Here is a 25167-nt window from a genome sequence, read left to right as displayed (position 1 = left end):
CTAAAGGGACGTCATTTACTTTAATCTGCTCGGAAAATGTGATCAGAAATTGTTCCTCAGTGCCTGGGATGGTGTTTGGACTGTGCCATTGCTGCACAATTTACATTTTTAATGAAAATGTATCTTGAAATAATTAAAATTTCACTCACAAAGATAAATTATTCCTCTCCCAGTAGTCTGGGAACAGCTGACTTGATTACTGGGAGTGAGAGTGGTCTGAAAATAGCCACATAACAGAAGCTATTAAACTCTAATTTTCTCTTTTCTTAAATGGTGCCTAACTGTTTGCTGTGTAAATTAAGTTGGGTCCAGCTCCCTCCCTCCTGCCCTGAGGTGCTTGGCTGTGTATTTGTCTCATCTGGAAGATGTCCCTGCTCAAAGCCAGGGACAAGGGGAATTCTTCTGATTACTTGACTTGACTTAGCTCTGCAACATCTTTATTTGTCTCTTTTGGAGTGCAAAGCCCAGGCTGAGCAGGCTGCTTGTTCCTTCACCATTGCTAAGGAAGAGACTTACTTCGAATAAAGATGGGGGTGTCTTTCCCTTCTGATTGCAAGAATGTAGAGGTTTTTTCCATGGATGCGAATCTGTAGCTATCCTTCTGGCACAAGTTACGGATGTAGCAATGAGAAATGGCAAGGAGGCATGATGTTGCCATTGCTGAGTATTGTTAGGCTATCATAATCCTAAGGCTTAAGAACCAGAAATGACTTTATCCTCTCCTTTATAAAATCTGAGTCCCAGGACTTTGTGTGCTCCCATGTCTTTCCTAAGTGCTTGTCATTTGGGAAGTTCTGACAACGGCTCAGTACCATATAATGTAAGTGGAACTGGAATTTGAAGGTTAATGGAGGAATTTCACACGCGGGATCTTCAAAATGAATATGGTTAGACACATCTCTGCCTTGTGAACAGACAGCAATGGGTGAACTTGTTTGAAGGCAGCAGTTTCCTCCCCTCCTTCCCCAACTCTCATGGACAGCCTTTAGCACTTAAAACCCAGGTGCTTCTCTGAAACGTGCTGCAGATGGGGTAGTTGTGGCAGAGTCACACGATGTGTTGCCTGCATTTGGAAAGCAAGTTAGCAAATGCTGAATGCCTTGTGCTGGAGAGGGGATAGAGAACACCTTGCCCAGGTACAGTCTGGCTTCAGATAGCTAAGAGCTAAAGTGCCACGTCTTCCGTGTCCCTGTACTTCTGGATGATGTTTTCAGTACTGAAATAAGGTCTTCATTTTTCAAAAATCCCATTAATTTCTGCACTGGAACTGAGGCCTGAGCATCAGGAGGATGTGACAGGGGAAACCAAATGGTCACGGACTCTTACTTGTTTGGTTAGCTGGGCTCAGGCTTGGCAAAGAGTCAGAGCCATGAGAGAGTTCCTCGGGCACAGCTCAACAGCAAAGGTCCCAGGAGCTTACAGGACAAATGGACCTGGGTGTCCCAAGGGTCTACCATGGGCCTTGTGTCAGAGAGGCTCAGTTCGATGCTTTGGACTGGTGTGCCCTGGTCTCACACAAGTCCATGTGGGTAAATTCCCATTCTGGTCCTGGGGAATCGGGGACTTCCAGCTTCTAAGTGCTTTCAGTTGAGGCTGGGACACAAAGGTGCTGGTAAGGTGATCAGGAAAGCGTTGACTCACCAGCCTTAAATCAAAAACGAGTGGCTAAAAGCGAACAAAATAACTCGACTCTGCCTTTGGCCATGGAGGCATCAGGAATCCAGTGGTTCTTTTTAATCACGGTGCTAAGGAAAAAGCACAGCAGTCCATCTCTTATCAGAGAACTACTGCTAAATGGAGAAAAGCTGACAGCAAATATTTACTCTCGGATCAATTCTGTTTAAAGTGCAATGTTTGTAGCAGAGCTTGGACACAGGAAGGTCAGGTATAGTATCAAGGCTGCATTTATATAAAGACAGGAACATGCAGTGGAAACCCTTGCTTGGAGAGGTAAAAGACCAGAGGATTTTGAAAGGCACACTATGAGGATCTTAATTTTTGTCCTCACGCTGAGCATTTCCTTGTGTTCAGGTAAGTTGCTCAGAGTGCTACCGTGTCCTTTTTCATATGGTTCAGGCAGGAAGATCGCAAGGTGACACCGAACTCCTAATGGATGTGTGTGTCTGTCTCAGGGTTTCCAGTGTACGATTATGAACTCCCCATTACAGAAGAGGCCCTCAACGCATCCATCGCAAAAATCAATTCTCAGTCATGGGGGCCAAACCTGTATGGAATTTTCAGGAGCCACGTTCGAAATGTAAGTGTGCCGACAGCTGAGGTCCTTTACTTTAAATTTGCTTTGCTTTGTTGGAAAACCATTTTTCACCTGATCTTGGAAACCCAGATTTAGTTGGACTTTTCTAATATTTCTTGGAAGAGGGTGGTCCGGGGGCATTGCTCAAACTTATGGCTTTAAATATTGTTTGTATGTTGGGTTTTAATTAAAAATATTTTTGGAGTTCAAATTGTCTACCTCTTGAGTAGAAGCCTTCGAGAGATGTCTTGTAAAATTTTATTCAAAAATTCATTCAGAAAAGAGCTGATGTTTTCAAATACCTCCAGCTGACAGCTTTGCTTTGCTTTGCTTTGGGCATAAAGCAATCTGCTTTACATCTAATTGACATCTGAGGGTCTCAGCTGAATGTCTGCACTGCTAATTAAACAGCACCAGAAACACATCCAGGATTCTTTCGCCAATCTTCATTTACATCACCTGTCTCCACACACCAAAACACCTGGTTTAAATCTATTGTACTGGAGCAGAGTTAAGGAGTTAGATCTTCCTGATTTAAAGATGGCATGCCCATGTGCTTAGACATCCTCAGAATCATTCTGCTTCTATAGGTGGTGTGTATCAAGTCCTCTGCAAAAGTGAATGGTGAGATAACTTTTATAGTGATCTAGTTTGGAAAAAAAACGTTCTCAAAAGCAATTGCTGAAAGCACTGTGGATTTGTTGTTGTTTGCTTGATTGATTGATTGTCCTGTCTTGAGCTAAAACATTGATTAGGCTGTAAGAAGGAGAAAAGAAAAACCTGGCGTGTCAACAAAAGCAACCAAATTCTAAGGCTTGCAGCGTGGCATGCACATTGCCCATTAGGGCACACGAGCTGACAAGGAGTGTCTGTACAAGGTGCAGTAACTCAACCATTTGCAGTTGTGTATTCTACTTTCCAAGCCATGTATTTGCAATAGACTTCCCAGCAGTCTCAATGTCTAATCAGGTTATCCCCTGGTTCCCACAAAAGAAGGAGGAGCAGCAGAAGTGCTGGGCTGCAGTGGCATTGGTGGGCAGCAGCATGTAGGGCTGGTGCTATCTATGTTCATCTGCTGTTTACAGTTACAGTGACTACTGCAACGGGCTGTGGGATTTTTAGTGAAAGCTCTGTGAAAAGCTCTTCTGTGTTACACTTACCAAATCTGCCTAAGAGAGTAATTCCTGCGCACATGCAAATACCCTTTGTCACACACCGTAATCTGCTCTAAATTAGACGCTGACCCATAACACCCTTATATCCAGCTTCTGCTTGACAAAGAAGCGAGGCACTAGTTGTCTTGACCTTTCTTTTACCAGGTTGATATGTGGAACAGCAATGATTATAGACTAGAGCTGCAGCTCAGCATTCGTGAAACCGTGTGCACAAAAGCTTCAGGAAGAGACCCGTTCACGTGTGACTTCAAAATAGGGCCCTTTGCGGTAAGTGCATCTGGTGCGAATGAGAAACTCCCCTCGGTGCAGGATGTTCTCAGGACATGTTGAAACACTCCTGGTACTGAAAAGTGGTTGGCCCTCTCAGAACAAAAACAAACACAAACAAATACAACCGGCTGAACAGAGGGGGTATCACGTGGGAAGGGGCAGTGTTGGGAAATCTTCCTGGCCAGTGGGGAATAGAAGAGCTGCTCTGAGCTAACAAGAGAGCATGTGTGCCTTGGAACAGCATGTAGTGAAAGTGTCTGTGTGCTTTGGGGCCGAATCCTTCTTTTCCAAGTTAAGGGGTAGAAAAACTGATGTTTGACCTGCACACATCTAGGTAAGAAGTCAGGAAAGCAGGAGACAAGAACAGAACTGGCTATCTGTACAGGATGATGTGGGGCATCCTCACAGACGCAGCTTTGTGCTGCAGTAAGTAGTAAGGCCAGGAGCTGTATGTGAGGTGAAGATGATGTGTTGACTGCACAGTAGGAACGAGGAAGGATTTTGGCAGCCTTACCTCCCTGCTCTTGGAGCCAGTGTTTCCAGGAAGTCTAAGGGGAAAGCAGCATTATCAGTACTTTCACAGCAGAGGTGATATATCCAAGAAGGAAGAGCTCTGCTGATTTTCAGCTCTAACTGAGTGCCAAGGGGTGGCTGAAGCCTAAATTCAGACCAAATGCTTTTTCTCTACTAGGCCTTGATAGTAAGTGTGTTCATTTTCGAACGTAGTGAGAATTTTGTATAGTTTTCAAAAGAAAACAGGGCTCACTTGTCCCCACCTAAGTGTCCTTGAAGTCAACAGATGCTTTACTGTTGGCTTTGAGTGCTCTTTGATGAGGCTGTGAAAGTACCATGTAAAGACTTAGTTTCCTGCCTAGTGGTGATTCCCACCTTGTGCCAATGGTGCTATTTTTTAATTTTTAATTTATTTTTAGTTTTCATCTCTCTTTTCAACCTGAAATAAAGGCAGATCAGGCTTTTGATATAGCTCCTGCTGGACATCGATTCTTAGATGACCAGCTTTGGTGCAAATACATCATCTTTGAATCTGTGCCCAGGTGTTTTTGATGAAATATGGCTTCCATTGCCAGCTTCTGAGTGGTTGTGTGCTGACTGCTAGCACAAATCTTACAGAACATGTGGGGTAGCTTGTGTCCCTGTGCCCAGTATTGCTATACTATGTACGGTATTAGACTCCTAGAGAGACTAAGCATAGTTCTTTTGCTCTTCTGAGTTCTTCTTGTCTCATTTTCCTCTGTGACTGCCAAGTTTGTCCTTCCTGGGCACAGAGTTTAGGGAAGAGGAGGGATTCTGGGAAGGCAGTGGAACAGATGGGGCAAAGCCTTTTCTAGTAGATTGTGAGTTGTGATACTATGTCAGGCGGTAGTTTATGTCCTACAGAGAGGCAAAAGTCTCTTTGGGTATCACTGCTCTTTCGCTAAGCAGCTTGTGTGCATGTAGTTGAAACAACACAGAAATGATGAAAGTTGCCAAGTTTTCTTTGAAATCACAAGAGCTGGCTGCTGTGAAGTAAGACCCCATCCCACAGGTCATCCCTATCAGAGGGCGTCTAATTAGATTGACCTGATTTTTTGAGTGAACAAATAGATTCATCTTGATGTATGTACTGAACATATTAATTACAGATTGAGTGTAAAGAGAGAAATCTCCACCTTAGTCTTGACAGTTTGGTGGTTGAGAGGACACACCCCGTTTCTCTTCTTGTTGGTACAATATAGAATGAAAGATAATGTGAGGATGTTTGTCTTCCAAACTTGGGTGCAGGCTCAGCTGGAGCTTCTGTCAAATAGTAGAGACGAATTCTTTAAAGGTAGCTCAACCTCTAGAGCTGGAGCTGCTATCACCATATTCCTGAATAACTCTCCTGTTTGTGATTTGCGATGCTAGAACCGTGAAAAGGTTTTGGATCTTTTTTTTTATTTATTTTTTGCTAATGCTAGCAGGTTCAAGGCTTCATACAGCTAGTATGCAATTGTGGACCAATAACTCATGTGCAGTCATATGCCACCAGAATAAAATGGCCTGGCTGCAGGCTGCTCCAAATATTCATGAGGTGTAGAGTCTTCCTTGAGTTTTGTCGTTTTGGAATTTGATTAGTAACTGACTGTAAAAATTTCCTTCCCCAAGTGAAAATCCCATGAGATAGTTTGTGCTGTAGCTTTGCTCCACCAGAGATGCTCTATTTTTATCTGTTGCAGCGAACTGCTTTCTGCAGAAGTGTTGTGGAAGTCTCTGGTGAGCTGATTGGGAATGTCACTGTGCAGTGCCATCAGGGCACGTCCAGCTCTGAATCGATGAGCAGCGAGGAGGTAAGGAACTGTTTTTTGCTGCTTGGGGAGCATAAAAATTCTGCTCATTCTCTTTCAAGGAGAGGTCGGGTATATAAGTGTGAAGGTAGGCTTTACAACTGGCTTTGATCCTCTGAAACTGTGAATGGCAATTCAGGGGTTTTTATGTATCATCTCACTTCACAGTGTTCCCATGTTGTTAGTGGAGAAACTGAGGCACAAGGGGACATGGATTTTGCCCATGATTCATCACATCACTATGCCCCACTTCCTCCACCCTAAATGCAACAGTCACTGAAGTCTGGGGTGTTTTTTCTGTGCACGGCCATGTGGCCAGAGGCCTCTCCATCCCAATGGTGGCACATGGGTGTCCTTTTTCTGTCCTTACTCAGACTTCTAATCACCTCCTTGTTTTGTGCTTTCTGTGCTGTGGAAGCTCCTGGCATCTATTTAGGGGCAGTTGGAGGTTTTTGTCAGGAAACCGTATGTGATTTGAAATCCAGCTGTCTCCTATAATGCTTCACTTCCCATCATATGAGAGGTTTGACCTTGCTTGATGGATGCCTGGGGAGAGTGTGAATCTCTGTGACAGTCTGGCACATCCACCAAATCTGACACTCATTCTCCACTGAAATATAGCATGTCTGTGCCTGGAGAACAGTGATTGGCACATCTTAAAGACAGAAACAAATATCGATGATCCTGGCTCTGTTATCATATCCCTCAGCTGAGCATGTAATCATAGGAGAGGTGAAGAGGGTTTGCTCTGCTGAGATTTATGTTCCATTCATCTTTATTTTTAAGCTCTAATTCGGTTTATATGGTGTGATTAAATGCTGACCCAACTTGTGAATTCCTGCTAGCTGTTTTCAGACAATGCCATTTTTTCCATGAACCGACACTTGAAATTGGATGCCTGCACTTACAACTCATATCTGCAGTGGGTATTGCGCTTGAGAATTATGTTCAGGGAATGAAACTAGTTTCACAAGCAAGGTGCCAGAGGATATGGACAGCTTTTATTTTTGGAAGCTTCGAGTACCAAAGGATTCTGTGTTGCGTCCTCTTGATTTGAATTGCCAAATGTTGTTCAGAACCTCTGCTCAGAGTAAGCCTAGTGAATATACCACAGGAATTCTTGATTTGCAGAGCAAAAAGACTGTGAAATACTGGAATCCGTAAGGTAGTCTTGGATGTTCGGTCTGTCCTCTGTGGGTTAAGCATAACTCTTGTTTAATTGGGCACTGAGTATAAACACTTGCTTTTACAAGCAGAGTTCTTCCTTTAACCATCTCTTAAAATTCTGTTCTGCTGCCAATATTCGTGCTGGGGAATACATTTCCTACAAACTTAGTATGGAATAAATGCTAAAGAGAATTACTACACATCAAAAAGAAAGCATTTCTGCAGAGGGCTGCTGCTCTTGCTCTGGAGGTTGTAACGCAGTTCAAGGAATCTCAGCTTGGCTCCTTGTGAATGGTGTTAGTGTAGCACCTGTAGTGCCATGGGTATTTGGATAGGAGAGGAATTGTGATTCTTTGAGGCTGGGATCATATTACTGGGACAGGAACCTACGAAAGAAGATCATAGCCTTTAAAAGAGTAATTTGGGGTAAATAAGTCAAAGCCATGTGTGAGTGCAACAAACTAATGCAGCTGTCCAAGTTCTGCTTTCTTGTCTGTACCAGCACTACAGTAAAGTCAGGTAAAGTATTAACGTACCGAAGATGTTGACCTGAGAGTTTGCCCTGCACAAGACTTCCATAGCAGTGTAACTGCTTTGCAATAGTATCAGCAGTAACCTCGTTTTCAGATAAATTTATAATGAAGTCTGGAATTACTTCAGTGATCACATAGTACCCGAAGAAATGAAGGTGAGCCTGACTTCTTGACTGAGCTTTCAAAATAAATTTATTTAATTTGCAGATGATGTTTATGCGGATAATGAACCGTGGCAAGTGGGGCAGCAGTCGCGGAGAAGGTAAGCCATTTCTGCCATGCTGGACATTCCTGGCACACGTTGGTTTGCCTTTTGGATCATTTGATTGGCCATCTGAAGGTCATCCAATGGAGGGAGAAGAAAATATTGAAGACTAGTAGTTTGCTCAAATCACGTCCCATCTTTTTTTTACTGTGTACGGGTTTTCTCAGTGAGAATGCAGCGAGGGCATTAGGCTGCAAAATAGGGTAATTCTGTGGTTTATAAACACTATGAAGTCCTTTTCTGAATTGCGAGATCCGTGCATTGAGGTTCTTATAATGTTGTGCAGAATGAATGCATGTAACACACGTCTGACAGCACGTAACACCCATTTATGTCTCAATGTTCTTTGTATATTTGTTTCTGAAGCCTTCTCTTCAAGAGGAAGAGGCAGCATCCATGGAGACTGGCATAAACCCAACCGTATCAGCTCTGGCAAGATTGAATAATACAGTTTAGGTGAGTACAGTTCAAAGTGTAGCTTCTATGCACACTAGGTTTGCAGGTTTCAGACCAGAGTGGTATAAAGTGGCTGCTCAGGATAAAGGACCTCTTTGGGAAGGTGCTTCTTGGATGCAAGCATCTTAAAATCCACAGTACCCTAGGCATATATAAGGCTTGCTTATGGGGAAATGCAGTGACACAAACAGCACAGTGTTGCTTAAATGTGAGGCAAAACATGCAACTCCTACAGCTCAAAGGACAAATCCAGGAAGCACTTTCATAAATTGCCTGATTCTGCCTGGAAAGCAAGAGTAACTCAACTGTATGGTGAAATTAACTGGTGCAAAAAGCTAAGGGATTATAATTCTGCTCCCTCGATTCTCCCTTTTATACGGTTCTGAGAGTGGTTAAAAAGAGATGTTTTATTCAGTGAGACTGGGTTAAATGTGCAGGTTTGTAGTCTTTGTGGATTAAGATCCATTCAGGTCTTAACTGCCTGTTTCGGGAACGAAAGCTGTTAGTGCCGTGGCACTCTTATGGGAGTTACCCTGTTACATGTCATCAAAAGCACCCAGAGGTCTGAATGCCCTCACTGGTCTCACAGGAAGGAGCTGTGTTTTGGGGTGGCCATCCCTCATGCCTCTGTGAGGGCTCACAGAGCAGGGCTCTGACCAGTTGTTGAGGCAGCAGATGTTTTTGGTTTTCTCTTGTTGTTGCACCTGGCTGTTGCTCACTCTCCTCTAGCAAACCCCAGCGTTCTGGTTGTGCAGGTAGCCTGAACGCTGTGCAACAAAGTCAATCTGCTGGCCTGAATTTGGTGTGGGGCTCAAGCTTTCAGCTATTATGATGTCTTTTTGTCTCTGACTGGCAGAGCCATGTTTCATGTGGATGCTTTGTCCTTTTCCCAGCCTGGTTGCAGGGGTGCATCATTTGACCAAAGGACCTGGAGTGTGCCCTGTCTGTGTACTCACAGGGACACAGATGAGTTTTTAGAGTCCTGTACTGTGGGCTCCAGCAAGTCACCTGCCATCTTTGTGCCAGTGCTATCCTCCAGCCCACAGCTTGTTCTATCTATTTATGCTTTCAGGAATGGCCACGTCTTCCTGCTGAATCTAAAGCAAGAGGCCATGAGGTTCAGCAAACATAAAGTAAACGCAGCAGTAAGGTATCTGAGAGAACAAAGCAGCCTGTCCAGGGCAAGTGTTTGTTGCAGGGAAGCTGTGAGGGAGGTGTTTGGAGGTTAGTTAAAGGCACTCACAATTCCCTGGAGCTCACAAAACGTATCCTACTGAACTACTTAGCACTATGTGTGATTAAAAAGTCTTCACACACTTGCTTGGGTACATATTGTTAGCAGGCCTTCCTCCCTGCAGAGGGACAGAACTGAATGCTGAATGTGTGTGGAGCTCAGTTCAGGCCCGCTGCATTTGCAACGGGAAAGTTTTAGATGTTATTTAGCAGTGATGACTCACCAAAACTAACACATGTTACTCATAAACATATCTGTGGCTAATCTATATGTGCTGAAGGAGACATGCCCCTACTCTCATAGAAAACAGACATGAAAGGAAAATGCAGTCATTCTGCTAGGTCAGGTCTTCCTATAAATGCTTTCATTAAATCCATATGTTAGCTTAGTTTATCCATGAGCCAGTAAAGGTGATATGCTGTTCTTGTGCCTCTTACAGGAATCTCTTAACTTTTCTAACTGCCTTTGAACGTCCCTAGCATATGCAGTGGCATTCTGGTGTGCATTCTGTGCCCTTCCAGGTAGCTTTAATCCAAGGAGACAGTGTGGAAAGACTGAGGCTTACTGAAGAGTAGCATAAAATTGACTTTCTGTTCCAAATTCTGTTCTGGGACAAATTTTGTCAACGTGTGCCTATCATTGGCTTCTGAGAAGCAAACAGTCTCAGTCTGGCTGGATGAATTCGAGTCATACCTTCCTCAGCTAATCTTGCAGAAAAGTTGTTGGGAAGATGGTCTGTGTTCTCAAAATGGGCTGATGTCCTTTTCTTTGCATTTGCAAAATGCCAGCTGTCTTAAGTTAATTCTTCCTCACTCAAGAGGAGCCACCCCCATTAAGCAGTAATCACAAATATTTTTGTTCCTGGACCTAATGCCTAACGAATTTCTAAATCAGAAGCAAGTTGTGAAACCATCTTGAAAGAGACCATGAAACAAATGGGCATAAACTGACGGTTCTTGAAGCCCTGTGCAGCTCCAGTTTTAATACTTTCTGTTAATATTTCTGTTCTAACCTGAAGATACGTTGCCAGTGTCAATTGTGGAGCTGTGTTTCCAGCCAGAGTTCTGGTTGTTTGGCCCAACAACAGTTCAGAGGCATATACTTAAGCAGGTTTGAAGATCTCCTAGTTTTCTTTATAATAAAAAGCTGCAAAGTCTGGAGCTGTGCTTATTTCTCTATTTCATGTGTACCTAGAATTAGAGGGTTTTATATGCAGGTTAAATTTGGAGCCACTTGTACCCAAATTATTCCGTGTGCTTCAGGAGAAGGAGGGTCATTCATGACTTTTTTTTTTTTTTTTTTTTTAACTCCTGTGTTTTGGCAACTGTGTGATCCTGGCTGGCATTATTACAAGCCCTTCTGTGATGAAGGCATTTGCTGGGTTATGGGAAATATCTGCTGTGTTTTGCAATGGCAGTAGCTCAGCTGACATATGCTCAGCTGAGGGAATATTTAGGAGGAGGCTGGGGAAACGGCAATTTAGTAATAGAAGACTTTTATCTTTTATTCAAAGGACCTGTTGTTGACAGGAAAAGCTAGACACATTCAGGTAACAAATGTGATTATTTTTATTTTTTTTATGCAACAGAATGTGTAACTGCTGCAAAAATCACGAAGGCGAGTTGTTGAAAGAATTTTCCATGCTGGATTTTTCATTTTATGAACTAGCTCTTCTCTTCTTTTTGGCAACAGGAATTATTTCAGGAGAATCCTGTGCCTGAATCCTTCCCCAGTCTATGCAAAAAGCTAGGCTAAATGATCTCATTGGTGCTTTCTGTCTCTCTCTCTATTTTAATTAGAATGTGCTAAATATTCAAGAGGAAGAAATCAATGCAATTGTTACATAAAGAACTCTTTCAGGTCTGCAGTCTTCAGACTCACTGGTCTGCTGATGCCTGCAGGAGTTACCAAGTTGCATATGAAAGAACCACATCAATGACTAATGAGCTTACTTCATTGACAAGTGCTAATCAGATTTTCTGGATTTATTTCCTGGTGCATCTCCGGAACTGGGGGGATTGTGAATATTACACGTCCTCGCTGTGGACTGGCCTTTCCAACAGATAATTCAGGCACACAAGCAGGGGACAGCAGGAGATCCAGCTGCTGTACAGACAGCTGATCCTTAGCCTGCAACAAGTGGTAAGGTCCTTCCTTAGCCTGGCTGCAAGGTATGTGCAGAGCCTGTCGAAGCTGTGTCAGTTGCCACAGTGTCAGCAAATGGCATGTTAGTAATGCAGCCTGTCCCCCATTGATAGCCTGCTCTGAAAGGAGGCTGCTTTGCACACCCTGTGATGAAAGGCTTTTTGAGTGTGCAGGGGTGTGTGGAATTCCAGTTTCCATTGAGCTGGAATCCGCTTAATGGTGTTTGCAGCTCTGAATCACAAAGAGGAGCCTAAAAAATGGCTCAACTCACCTAATACCTTGAACTCCAGAAAGAAAAGGGCCCCAGCACTCTGCTTTTCCAAAATCAACCAACTAAGGCAGTTGCCTTAAGTGCAGGGTGGAGTCTGACCTATGATTTGTCTGGGGTCACCAGCAGTGCTTCATTGCTGCAAACAGGAAAATAAAGAAGACAGCTCTTGTTTTTGCTTGCAATATATGTGTAGGTTGTAAAGACTGATTTTTCTCTTGCTGTCATTAATCACACAGGGAATGTGTTTGTTTTGTTTTTAATAGATAATCAGAATCCTTCTGCATAAAGCCAGAGGGCTGTGACTTCCTGCTTGCTTTTTCTGTATTTCCATAAAATGACCCTCTGGCTGAATTCTCACCTGGCACAGCTTGCTGCTGGCTGGGATGTGATGATGGCAGTTGTTACTAGCTGATTAGCAGCCTTGCAGAAGCTGAAGTCAATAGGTTGTTATTCTTGACTATATTTTTTTCAATGGAAGAGTAACTGCTAATGTTGGGCCTCTTCTGCTCCTACCAACGAAATCCATGATCCAAGTGGACTTGGATGCTCATTTGTCCTTCATCCAGGAAAGTAACAGTGGGGCAGCGTGCATAACCCTCCTGGGGCACAGAAAGAAGAGCTTTTATCCCCACTGTTCTCAGTAAGAAGCTGCCTGATTTTTCTTTCTTTCTTTTTTTTTTTCTTTTAATTGTCGTGGCTTGTATTAGACTTTTTTCTGTCTTTTTCCTCTCCATTCATCGACCCCACTTTATCTAGTTCCCAGAAAGCAGCCTGTTGCTTTCTGAGGGAAAAAAGTGACGCAGCAGAAGGAAGGAACATTCCTGCAGAATGGGATCTGCTGCGTAATGCATGAGCTCCACATCCAGATCAGCTCTGAGTGAGAGCTAGAGCAATTTACCTTGTTAGTAGCAAGGAAGAAATGACAGGCTACCATTATATTCCTCTTGCCTTGGAGTCTGTGGTAGCTAAGCTATAAGAGTCACCTGGCATTCGTGACATGCTATAACAGAGAAGAAGCATGCCCTCGTGTGTTCAGAGGCGAAGGACTGAAACTGATACAGATCTGGGCAGGACCTTTTCTGATGCTTAGGTCAGATCACAGTGCAGGGATGAAGCAGACATCTAACGGCAGAAAGAATCGCTGTGACAGTCTATTGTTGCTGTTCAAAGTGGCAGTGATTTTTGTCTTGCCCTTTGCTCACCTTCTTTAGATCTGTTTTCAAGGATTAGACACACAGCTGCACTGATGAAATTGTTCCTGCTTCTGGAGGATGCAGAGCTTGGAGGATTCCTTAGACTTTACAGTGTCTTTAAGGCCTGATTGCAAGTCCCTTAACTTCATTGCTAAAGAAAACCAACAGGACTGCAGTGGAGGAACAAAAAGGGCCTTCAGCTGTCTGCTATCCTTGTGAAATACTGCATCTTGCAAGCACTGGAAATGAGCTTGTCAAAGAATTTGGCAAGCTGGAATAGCCCCCTGGAAGTCCAGCTCCTGCTCAGGGCAGAGCCAGTTACATCTGGCTGCGTAGCTGAGGTTTGAATGTCCCAGGATATTCAAGGATCCCTCATCCTCTCTAGGCTCCTGGTTCAGTGCTGGAGTTCTCTTGGGGGAAGATTTTTCTTATACTGAGCTGGAATTTCCTATGTTCCAACTTGCTCCTGTTTCTTCTCATCCTACCTAAGCACACCCCTGAGAAATGCCTGTCCTTCTCTAAATCCTCCCACCAGGTAGCAGACAGCACTAAGGTCTGTCTTCTTGCAGCTTCATCTCCAGGCTGAGCAAACCCAGCTCAGCTCCATGTCCTATGCTCCAGGCTTTAAATCCTCCTCGTTCCCCCAGCTCTACCTGGGTCCTGCCCCAGCCCTGCTCCTGCTCAAGCCACTCTCAGGGGGTCGCTGAGATTGTCGTTACCTGTGGGCATTCCTTTCTGGCCCAAATCCATCCCTAAAATTTTACAAACAAAACTGATTTACAGAGAATTTTCACATTGCCATGGTGACAAACTTGATGAAAACACAGTGTAGGCTACAGACTGCTGTAGAGGCAGTCATGTGTTTTCTTGAAAAACTGATCTCAAATTTGTGCATGTTGTAGCTCTTAATTCAACTGCATTTCTCAGGAGACCGTATATCTGCTTATAACCTTAACCACCTCTGCTTCAGAGACTCGCCAGTATGAGCTGGTTTGTATTGTGTAAGCAATATGTTGCTTATTCTACTGTCTCTACTTTTCTAGCAGTTTGGTTCTTTCTTTTTTCCCCCCACTAATTAGCAATTAACACGACATTTTTGCACATGTGGTGTTTTGCATATGCAGATTTCTCTGTACAGATTCCTCATGATATGGTTCTGATGCTACAGAAATTAATAAGCAATTCTGCGAAGTTAAATATATTTTTCTTGGGCTGGGTACGTTTGCTTAGTTCTGTTGAGACAAACTACAAGCTATGACATTCCCCCCCACTTTTTTTTTTTTTTTTTTTTTTAAGGAGATTGGAGAATATGATGAACCAAGCCTCAAAGATCCAGCATGTTGAAGAACAAACCTGACACAAATTTCCTTTTGTTTTTCAGGAAAATCTATTCTGTAATGAAGTGAGTCTTTCCTTACAATCACTTTAAAGTCAAATGGTCGTCGGATGAGTTTGTAAGATGCTGTATGGGTACACCAGTCAGCCGATAGCATTCTGGTGTGTTATAGCTCGGTGGGAGGACAGTCTCTGCCACCTCATGTAACTGTGTCTACTACATGTTGTCATCTCATAACAATGCTATTAAAGGATCACTGTTCTATCTCTGTGTTCTGTATCGCCAGTTGCTTGTAATTTTCTGTAATGCTTGTAGCTAATTATTGATTCATTCATACTAATAAAGGCACTTAATTCCTTTTTCTCCAGGGTGCAACAGCTATGGACAAGGTGTCCTGCTACAAATCCAAAGGCATGAGTTTTAGCCCATCAGGCATCGAGCTTTAAGGGCTAGATATAGCCAAAATAGCTTTGTCTTTTCTGGGTTTATTTGTGTTTTCTTTGTGTGTGGTGTGTGTGTTTTGGTTTGGCTGTTAACCTACCTAGTCCCACTACCAAGTTGTGTCCCTCAGTACCACATCCACACCTCTCTTAAACATCTCCAGGGACGGGGACTCCGCCACCTCCCTGGGCAGCCCTTTCTGATGCCTGAGCTCCCTCTCTATGAAGAAATTCTTCCTGCCATGCAACCCAAACCTCCCTAGGTGTTGCAGGTGCACTCTGCTTCCCATGATCAAGCTCCCTAAGCCACCAACATAGACCACTGAGCTCAGCTCTTGTTTAAAATGCTCCCTTCTGGCAGAGTCCTGTGACTCTGTTCCTTTTTATAATTACAGGCCTTGTCAGGGCTTAATGCTTTTGAATTGCCTGGTATAAGCATAGGGTTGATTAGACCATTTGTTCTGGTAGCTTGAAAGATGCAATTAATGGGAGGCAGGCCTCTGGAGTTCCAGCTAGGTGTTTTCTGCAGTGCTCGTACTGGCTCTGTGCAAATCTGGACCAGAATAATAGGTGAATTTTCTGGGATGGCAACAGTCATATATGTCTTCCCATCAGGCAAAGGCATGGGTGGGAAGGACTTCCTGAGCTGCTCTTCTAAGTCAGAGCTGTTCTTTGTTGCCTGGAAGGGATGGGTGGATTAACACACGAGCCAGCTTCAGCTGTGCTTGTACTTTTCCCTATTTCACTCCTGTTTTTCACTGCTCCCAACAGACAGTTTTCCTGGCCTAAAAGCAATCTCTGTATTTTGCTGCCTGAGAGCAGTGGCGGGCCAATGCATTGGGGAAGAGGAGGGGAGTGTGCTTGCTACAACATCCTTATGTCATGGCACTGTATGCCTGGACAAAGAGACAGAAGAGACCACAGGGTTTGACAGTGGGTCTTTCGAGACCTGGCGTAGAAAACTTGTCTTTAAGCTAAGGGCTGGCCAGTGGATGCCAGAATGATGAACAGAGCCTGACCATTGCTCTTTAAGGTACAGTGGGTTTGGAGAAATAACCATCTGTAAGCAAACAAGAGGGGAGCACCAATTTATTTCAGGAAGCTACCTTCAACATCATTATCTGCCCTCTGAGGACAAAAGGTCAGTGGCAGGGATCTGTCCATCACTCAAGGGAAACACTGACAGTACAGTGGGGTTGCCTCTGACCTCCAGAAACAGCCCTTGTGCTAAATCAGTGGAAAAGGTCTTCTGGTCTCTTAGCATTGATAACACGGACGTCCCATGAGCAAAAACGTCTCGGAAGGCAGGAATTTGCAGCCATGCCCCTTGGGAACAGGGGCAAGACCTGCAGGTGAGCATCATGGTAGCATGGGCTGTCACATCTCCCGCTGCCTGATGTAATCATAACAGCAACAAAAGAGCAGCCCTCTCCAGCATACAAGGGCCACGTATATGCTACGTGCACTTCTCTGCAGTGTTTGCGAAGTGAATGGTTTGATGCTTCTTTCCCAACAAAATGGATTACAGGTACTTGAAGGTCCCTGCTGTATGTATGCAAATACCTTCACATCGAGAAGCTGATGTGACATCTGCTGTGCAGATGTTTCTCTGGGGCTGCGGAGTAATTTTTTGTCTGAATTACTGAAGTCTTTCGTGGTCTCAGATCACTGGCTCAAGCACTTGTTACTCCAACACACTAATGATAGTTGCTATGGGTGTTTCCTTCCAAGTCCCATGTCTGAGAGTCTGGTCTGGAATACCATAACCGTGTCCAAGAGCAAATATCTCCTCAGTGGGACTGAGGCATGAAATCATACTGGGATCCTGGTTCTGTTCGTATTCAGTCCCATCCTCACTGCTGTCAGCTCCTCACCTCCAAGTGCACTGACATACTCCAAAGATGCCTACCTTGGAGGGAGACAGCTTAAATGGAGAAGTTTATCATCGAGCCCTTTTTGTACTCCCGCACCACGAAATATTTTGACATACTGTCCATCTGTGTGGCTGGCTCTCCGTGGCCCTTCTCTCCAAGCTGTTTATTACAGTAACTTTGCTAAGTGAGAGCCAGGGTGTTACGCAGGAGTTTGCTAGCTTTGAAAGTAAGTAAGGTAAGACACTGCCTTTCTCCTATACTGTAAAGGGACACTGGAGCAATCAGACCGGAGCTTGCTCCATGCAGAGACTTTGTGGTAGTTTGTCTGAGCCTTGCCTCACCAAAAGGTGAAAATGTGGTCACCCTTTCGATGCAGAGCAGCAGTAACTGTAGGACAAGGAAAGAAACGAGGGTTTGTGATGATTCTGACTTTTCTCCCCTCAAAGTTACATTTTAAGTTGCTTTATTGATTAATTTGCTTGGAGTGCCTGAAGTCAGAAGAAAAGGCTTAGCATGTGGTCTGAGAATAGTGCAATAATTTGAGGAATGAGTAGGAACAACCAAAGCCCCCTGCTGTGGCTGGGACAGCATCAGGGTATCTGTTCCTGCATACAACAGTGAACAAGCATGTCCTATGCAGACCTTCAGCATCTCAGTTTGCCCCTGTGGGAGGAGGAAACCTATTGAATTTTTACTTTCTCTGAAAAGCTAATAAAAGCTGCACTCACGTTAGAATCACTCCTTCAAAGTGCATTTTCTCTCTTTTATTTATTTATTTTTTTTTCTGTGTGTGTACACCCCAATAGTTCTTATGCTGGCAGTGTCTAAGCAGGAATCCCCATGGTGTGGTATTGATAAAGGGTAACACCATACGGTGCTGCAAAAAAAACTGTTCTCGGTTCCCAGGTTTACCTGCCCTTCTATCAACACTTGGGGAAACACAGTGGGATTTCCACTCCCAGGTGGCACAGCATTTCATGTCCTAGACCCTCTCTTTGCCATCACACCACAGATTCTTGGTGATTATAGCTGCACAGAGTGCATGTTGTGCCTTACACTAGTTTGGTTTCTGCCATTATGGAAAGCGTGCTGGTGCTGTGGTAGCCCCACAGCAAATTTGTTCATTTCAGCTGGCTGGGAATGGATAGAATTACCAGCAACCGTGGGGGTTCAGTGCTGCGTGAAACTAGTCTAGAAAATTTCCCGAGGGCAGAGATCATCTTGAGCAAAAGCTGAATGGAACCAAGCCCTTGTTCAAAAGCAGCTTACTGCTCATCCTGAAAGAATGTGGAGATTTCCTGGCACACGCTTCACTGTCAGCAACTTAATCTCAGGTGGGTGACAAAACAGACTGACCCCTGGATGATCCCTCTGAAATGAAGGATAGGCCTTAATCGCCAAGCCTGTTTCCTGACTCAGGGCAGTGAGACGTTGGGATCAGCGCTCGAGCCTTTTCCAGCCTTGACTCTACCGCAGAACGTGCAGCTCTCAATGCGTCTGCAAGTGCAAATTCAGCACAGAGGCCTGGGAGGGCCTAAAGAAGCACAGCTGTGCTAAGGATGGAGCACATCCCTCACGGCAGCATCAGCCAGCAGCTGATGGGCATCAGCATTACTGATAAGGCTGTTGGTGAGCACAGCAGGCCACTTCCACTGCCCGCTGGTAGTGGTGCCCACTAGGTGTCAGAATTGAATAAATGCAAGGCTGGCACAGGGGAGAAAGGGTCTGAGTTTTCAAATTCTTGAGTTGTTTTTTTTTTTTTTTCTTTTTTCATTTCTTTGTGGTTTCTGTCCTGCTGTGCCATAAAATGACTTTTGGGGAAGGAGGACCTGTTTGTTTAGATGGTGAAGAGAATGGGGGAGGAGGAAGAAGAGGAGAGATTACAAATGAAAAAATCCTGGCATGTCTAGAGGGTTTGTTTTACATGTGGGAGCCCTGAGTTTAACTTCTGCTCTAGGCACAAAGGTAGTTTTGCTTGTTTTTATCTCCAAGGAGAGTAAATGCTTCCCTTTCCTGCATGATAGCTGATGCTTTTTGGTAAAATGGCTTTTAATCAGATTTCCCATCCATCCCTTGCATCGGGCTGCGGGCTATAAGATACCTTTGGTAAGAGGGGAGCTACTGAAACGGTGGTTGTGGAGGGGGGTTAATTTTAGAGCTGTAGTTTCTAGAGCAACAAGTTCAATATAGGGCAGTGGGACTTGAAGTTTTTCTTGCACAGCTGGGTGGAGGTTTCTCCAACTGGGTAGAGCGTGGTCTGTACTGAAAAACAAAATTAAAAAGGAGGCATAAGGCCCTGCTTTCTGCTTAGGCCTAAGTAAAGGCATTTCTGTGTATTTACTCCTGACCTGGAGCTATTCATATTGCTGCTGTGACACCACTGAGCTGCTCACCCACCTCTCCTCACCCCTGCTCCTACCTCTAGGCTCTCTAGTTCAAGATCTCAGCTTATTCCCTGCAGCTGATTAACATCAACAAGGGCAACCCTGATGGCTTTTAAAGCTCAGGTGCACCAGTTAATGCTTACCCAACCTGGAAGGAAATTGCTGCTACCTCACGTTTGGCAGCTGCCACTGTGTTTTCTGTTTTCTGGTGGCTCCAGTACAAATGCTTGGTCCTGGCAGCCTGTCGTGTCTGTCTCGTGGTGCATTCAGGCCTTGTGTCCTCTGCAGGAAGCAGAGATCTCCCGCAACTGGTAGATTCTTGAGCCTCAGACCAGTTTTTCTGAAGGAGCTTCTGTGCCCGTTGCTGAGGGGATTTGGGGGGCTCAGCAGGACGAGCTGCCATGTGAAGGCCCAAGAAGGTCTCCCAGCTGGATCTTGGCTAAGGAGAGCTGTTCTTGTTTTTTCCTGTGGCATGAAGGAGCAAGTTTCTCCTTTACAATGTTCTCACGTGCCTCACTGGCTGATGGCATCAGGCAAGGCCCAAGAGGACTCTCAGGGAAGGAGGCACTTTGCTGACCTGGCCTGGGCTGGCTCTTCTCTTTCCAGAACATGATGTTTGGAAAACCTGTTCAAGTTTTCTTCATGCTGTTTCTGTGTCACTTTCTTGGTGAAACAAGAACTTACCACCAGCGATCTTCACAGAACGTAAAACTCCAGCCCTGACTTTGTTACTGCTTCCTCACTGAGCTTTAATTCTGAATCTTTGGTGAGAGTCGCCTGTTCTCTGTGACCGTCTGCGTTACAAAACCGCTATTAGGCCACTGTTGGAAACCGGTGCTGGAAAGGGAGGCCTGAAACATGGGCCTTATTCTTTCAAGGAATTTAAGCTCCTGGTATTCATCTGGACGTTCACTGCAGATTAAGTCACGGGGAGGCTGAACTGGAACAAACAGAGAGTAAGATGGAAACTGGGATTTTTTGTTGGCCTCCAGAGACCAAACCGGTTCAGGGCATTAGCTAGCTCAGAGACTTGGGGTTGAAGCAGGAGACCACCCGGAAAACCGCAGAGTCTGGCAGGATCCCAGGGATTACAGGCAATGATTAATGTAAGTTTAAAGAGGATCTTATGTGCTTTTGGAGACTGAATCTTGTTCTAGGCAGGAGGGTAGGTGCTGCTGCTAGCTGAGCCTCCAGGTCTGGAATAAGTAATGGAGGGGGGGAAAAAGTGCCTCCCAAATTGGAGGCTGTTGATTTAAATGGGGAGAAAAAAAAATAAGAATCTCATTGAAAATAGGCACTGAGCAGAGAATTGGCAGTCAGAAACATCTGAACCTGGAATTTAAGCAGGAGTCCTTGCATCCACAGCAAGCATCTTGACTGAAATTTTCTTGGGAGTACACCTGGAGTATAGAAATATCTCTGTAATGAGGGAGATAGTTCTCCCTAAGGAGAATACTAGAGAAGTGAAATAGTCATGATACATGTACAAGGTGAAGGAGAGTCACAGCTCAAAAACTGGCATGGACAAAATTACAAAGTGAGTGGACAGCACTTCAGAAGTGCATCTAGTGCAGAGGTGGTGGTTGTAGACAACCTCTGAGGCTGCAGTGAACGGTTCTCTTGGGGCCTTACAAGTGTATTTCTTTTTAAAAAGGGCTACTTGACACCTGTGAGTTAGTAGGCTGGGGCAGTGGAAGCCTCAGTACCAGCTCTTTTTTTCTTTCTTTATGTGTTTTGAAGGGTTTTAATTGTCCATGGTATTTGAATACTGAAGGCAGTTTTATACAACAGTGAGAAAATGCCATCAGGAGCATTTGCTAGGTATTTTGTGAAGAGGAGCAAAAATAGGAAAATAAATAAATAAATAAACACCTCTGGTTTCTAGTGCAGGGGCCACTAAGGAATATTTTATACCATTCCTGCACAGTGCAATGGTCTTCCAGAGTATTTTGAGGGGAAGAAGCATTGAATGTATGAAATGATAAAATTGATAGTAAGTTTTTTTTGAATGGATTGGTTTTCCAAGATAGCTAAAAACTGGTGAATTGCAAACCTTTTATCATTTCAGCATCTTGAGCTCCTAAATGTTTTTTAAAAGATTTACCAGTCCTGATGGTGAATTTTCTGGTTGGAACAGGCAGTATCAAAAAATAACCCAGACCTCACACCCTCTTTCCTATCAGAGAGAAAATGTTCCAAATAGATGAGGTTATTGCATCGAGAAAGACTGTCACAAGAGCAGTGTTCCAAGCCTGCATCTTTCAAAGGGATCTGTAGATGTGCAATGTGTTCAGTGAACCAGAACAAGGGTTTATTTTCCAGAAAGCTTATGTGTCAAAGCCTGAAAATGTACCTGGGTGTATGGGGAAAGACCAGAAGCGAATGGGGAGGTGACTCCAGTTCCAGAGACCATGCAGAGTCAATAAAGTGGTGCCATTTACCTCCTGCCATTGGAGCAAGGCAGCGACCTCTTTTCAGCATGTGAGCATAACCACTGTGAGCTAGGCAAGGGGGGATCTATTTTTAACCCTATGTGGTCAGTAAAGTAGGAAGATGAGAGGATTTCCAGGAGGCAGGTGTGAATACATTCAAGGGATTCTTGGGTGCTGTTGTTGTTAAACCTGTAGTTTGAAGAGTGTCACAGATTTAGTAGGTTCACTGCAAGACAGTGGAGAAAAAGCCTCTGGCTAAAATACTGGACCTTGGCTTTCTGCCCCAATACATTACTGAATCTTCTTTCAAATAACTAATCATTATGACTATTTCATAGTGAAATGCCTATTTCATTGCTATCTGTGATTGTATAACAGACTATGTTCTGACACTTCTGAATTTCTCATCCTTCTCTGGCTGAAACAACTCTGCTAAAAGTTGCCAATGATCTAGTTTTCCTAAAAACCCTATTTTTAGGAGAACTTACTATTTACTGAAAATGTTGCACGGTCCCACTGTGAACAAAAGCACAGACATTCAGCGTGGTGCTCTTGCCTGTCGTCAGTTGACATTTGCAGTGACATCTGCATTCTCTCTGCTGGAGAACAGCAGCTTGGAGCAGAGGATTGGAGTTCCACTGGGACATACTGGTAGGCTGCAGTCAGCCATGGTTTGAATGTGAATGCTGCCAGTGATTCAGGAAACTCCATCTGTTTTGTATTCGTATCCATGCTCTGTTTATACTGCAGGGCTTTCGGCCTGGCCCTGCAGGGGTTTAAGAGACCACTGTGTCCCAGAGCCTGGCTTGTGGGAGTGGAGTGTGACCTCAATAGGCACGTCTGAGCTCCCAGAGAAACTGAAAGACTTGGCCCTGGATTTTAAAACTCTGGAGTTTTATCTCTTTGTCTGGGGTACTCGATGCCAGGGCACCAAGTCACAGAATCATAGAATGTGAATTGCTAAAGGGTGCTCTGCGTGGCTGGGTCTATATAATCCCATATAATGCAACTACAGAACATGCTGTTGTATGGAGATACTGCTTCATACAGTAAACAAATGCTTTGCAGTTATCAGAGAGACCTATATACTTGCTGGCACAGAGCTCTGCCCGGTTTGTGGTTACTCATTCTTTTGAGCCTACTTTTAGAGTAGAATTAGACAAGTCAGACACCATCTGGTTCCAAGACACTAAGTTTAACAAAAACAATAATAAAAGTCTGTCTCCCTTTTTTTTTTCCCCTCCCCTCATCCTGGTCTTCACTGATTAGGGACAGCCAGTTCAAATGTGCAAGTAAAATGCAAGCTGAAAGGCAGGGAGACGAGGCAGTTCTGAAACTAGGTTAGAGATTAAACGAGCCTGATACTTGGCAGCTGTAGGCAAGGTTGGATTGCCCTAGGGAAAGGGCTCAAAATGATTAATGAATTGGTGTTATTAGCCTATCATGGGATTGCAATTCTGTTTGAATCCTGAAGACTGAAATTGAGAGGAGCTGTGTGGGTGTGAATGATGTACTGTAGAAGAAAGCTCAAGAACAGTTTCCCAGAAGGCAAGTAGATCCCTTAAGGCAACCTCATGTTTGTTTTACTGCACCATGTAGTCTAAAATATGCCCTTCACTACCAGTGGATTGATTCATCAGCTGATACTGGGATTTACCATCTGCAAAGCTGTCCTTTCTCAGTTTAGAAGGCTCAGGAAACAAAGGAGGTACGTCATTTTATGCATTGATATTTGCTCTTGCCTTCACTGCTGTCTATCAAACACCTGAGCAGAGCAGAAATTTTGGTGTTTCAGGGACATTGGGTCTCCTGGGCTGCCTACTGCTTTCTGGAACCTCGGGGTTCAGGTCTTGTTTTGCTTTTTCCTGGCTAATTCTTACTTCAGTAAAGCAGAAAGTTGGTGTGAGTTGTTCAAATAGCAGCTAATGCTGCAAGTGGTGTTGTTGCAGTCTCAATAAGAGATCAATCTGTGTACACCTGCCATCAACTTGGAGAGGGAAGATTTCAGAGCCTGGAGGCTATTTTGTGGGTATTCATAGAATCTGCTGTTAGATTAATAGATTCAGGTTTTGGAATGACATAACTCTGCCCTCAAGGGCCTTCTGTTTTTTTGTTTGTTTTTCCCTAGTTGAGTATGCAAATACAGCACTGTTGATCAGGTCCAAATACTTACAGTACAAAATAATTGTACAACTCTTGTTGACGAGGAGTTAGTTCAAAGAACCAGTCTCTTCGTTCCCATCAAATGACTTGCTTTCAGAACTGCAGACACATGCATTGGCTTTCTGCAGCCAGTGTGTCCTAACGAGTGGTTACCTCCTACTGTGCAAGCTTATAGCAAAAGCTACTTGAATTGCACCACAAAGATGGTGTCTCCAAGAAATTGCAGCTGAGAGGGACACCTGGAGATTAAGTGTGTGTGTTAATATACACATATAGGTATATAGGTATAAATATGTCTCTCTAATACCCAGAAGATTTTCTTCTACCCTTTTGCTCTTGAGTTCTTTACTGAAAGGGTTGTTAGGCACTGGAACAGGCTGCCCAGGGAGGTGGTGGAGTCACCATCCCTGGAAGTCTTCAAAAGACGTTTAGATGTAGAGCTTAGGGATATGGTTTAGTGGGGACTGTTAGTGTTAGGTTAGAGGTTGGACTCGATGATCTAGAGGTCTCTTCCAACCTAGAAATTCTGTGATTCTGTGATTCTTCAGCTATCATTGATTAGAAGGACACTACTGTCTAGAAACCACACAATATAGCAACATCAGATACCTTCACTTTTTCCTTTCTGGCATGAGACACTGTGTTGTGGCCTGGTGTACCTGAGGCAGTGTTCTGAGAAATATGGGACTAGGTAGTGTTTCTGCTTTTGCTGCTAGAGAATGAGGCAGCTAGCTTTGCAGCCCTATATTGCCTCCAAGAGCTGCACATAAAATCAGCACTGTATTCCTAGAGGAAGGTCATTCCCAGGGTTATATCTCCCAAGACAATAAAGTTGTATGGAATGCATTCTCAAAGGACTAGGAGGTGGATTTTTAAGCAGTCTTGGGTTTAGTCTTGAGTAGCAGTGCTGTAGAATATATGAAAATGTAGAAACGATGAAATGTAGAAATGAGGCTCATGGTGTCAGCATTATCATAGAATCACAGAATGGCTCAGGTTGGAAGGGACCTTAAAGACCATCTATTTCCAACCCCCGTCCACTAGATCAGGTTGCCCCGGGGCCTTGTCCAGCCCGGTCTTGAACACCTCTAGGGATTAAACTGAAACCTCCTGGACATGGAAAACTGCTAAGTGCCATGCAATCACAATCAACCATGTAATGTCGGATTGTTGTCTCGCCCTGATGAATAGGCTGGAAAGCACTTGAGATCAAAGATCTCTAGGACGTATCATTATCAGGGGTCAGAGAGA

The 25167-nt window shown here is 44.1% G+C and overlaps 1 protein-coding gene and 1 long non-coding RNA gene across 8 annotated transcripts in view; both read left to right on the top strand.

The window, feature by feature from the left end:
* Nucleotides 1-1873: 1873 nt before the first annotated feature.
* On the top strand, nucleotides 1874-14986 carry SPP2 (secreted phosphoprotein 2). Of its 6 annotated transcripts, none has more exons than XM_068686179.1 (7): nucleotides 1874-2031; nucleotides 2133-2257; nucleotides 3574-3696; nucleotides 5916-6026; nucleotides 7931-7985; nucleotides 8355-8444; nucleotides 14669-14986. In XM_068686179.1, exons 1-6 carry the CDS (start codon nucleotides 1983-1985, stop codon nucleotides 8432-8434), a joined length of 543 nt encoding a protein of 180 aa, XP_068542280.1. In that variant the 5' UTR covers nucleotides 1874-1982; the 3' UTR covers nucleotides 8435-8444; nucleotides 14669-14986. The 6 variants fall into 6 exon arrangements, with proteins under 6 accessions (XP_068542280.1, XP_068542282.1, XP_068542281.1 ...); XM_068686181.1 differs by having other exon boundaries at nucleotides 14587-14986; XM_068686180.1 differs by having other exon boundaries at nucleotides 14584-14986.
* A 4209-nt stretch (nucleotides 14987-19195) lies between these two features.
* LOC137858446 (uncharacterized) overlaps nucleotides 19196-25167 on the top strand; it is a 97792-nt gene continuing 91820 nt past the window's right edge. For both annotated transcript variants that reach the window (XR_011097734.1, XR_011097735.1), the window contains exon 1: nucleotides 19196-23461. This is a non-coding gene — a long non-coding RNA (uncharacterized lncRNA). The remainder of the gene's footprint in view (nucleotides 23462-25167) is intronic.

The sequence above is a fragment of the Anas acuta genome, chromosome 6 (genome assembly GCF_963932015.1).
Source record: "Anas acuta chromosome 6, bAnaAcu1.1, whole genome shotgun sequence".
In the NCBI taxonomy this organism is placed as follows: Eukaryota; Metazoa; Chordata; class Aves; order Anseriformes; family Anatidae; genus Anas; species Anas acuta.
This window is presented reverse-complemented; position numbering and strand designations above follow the sequence as displayed.

What these genes read in the sequence shown, in the direction of transcription:
- SPP2 (XM_068686179.1), top strand. Translation starts at nt 1,983, where the DNA reads ATGAGGATCTTAATTTTTGTCCTCACGCTGAGCATTTCCTTGTGTTCA. An exon ending in AATCGATGAGCAGCGAGGAG is followed by an intron (nt 6,027 to 7,930) that starts GTAAGGAACTGT and finishes TTTAATTTGCAG; the next exon opens with ATGATGTTTATGCGGATAAT. An exon ending in GGGCAGCAGTCGCGGAGAAG is followed by an intron (nt 7,986 to 8,354) that starts GTAAGCCATTTC and finishes TTGTTTCTGAAG; the next exon opens with CCTTCTCTTCAAGAGGAAGA.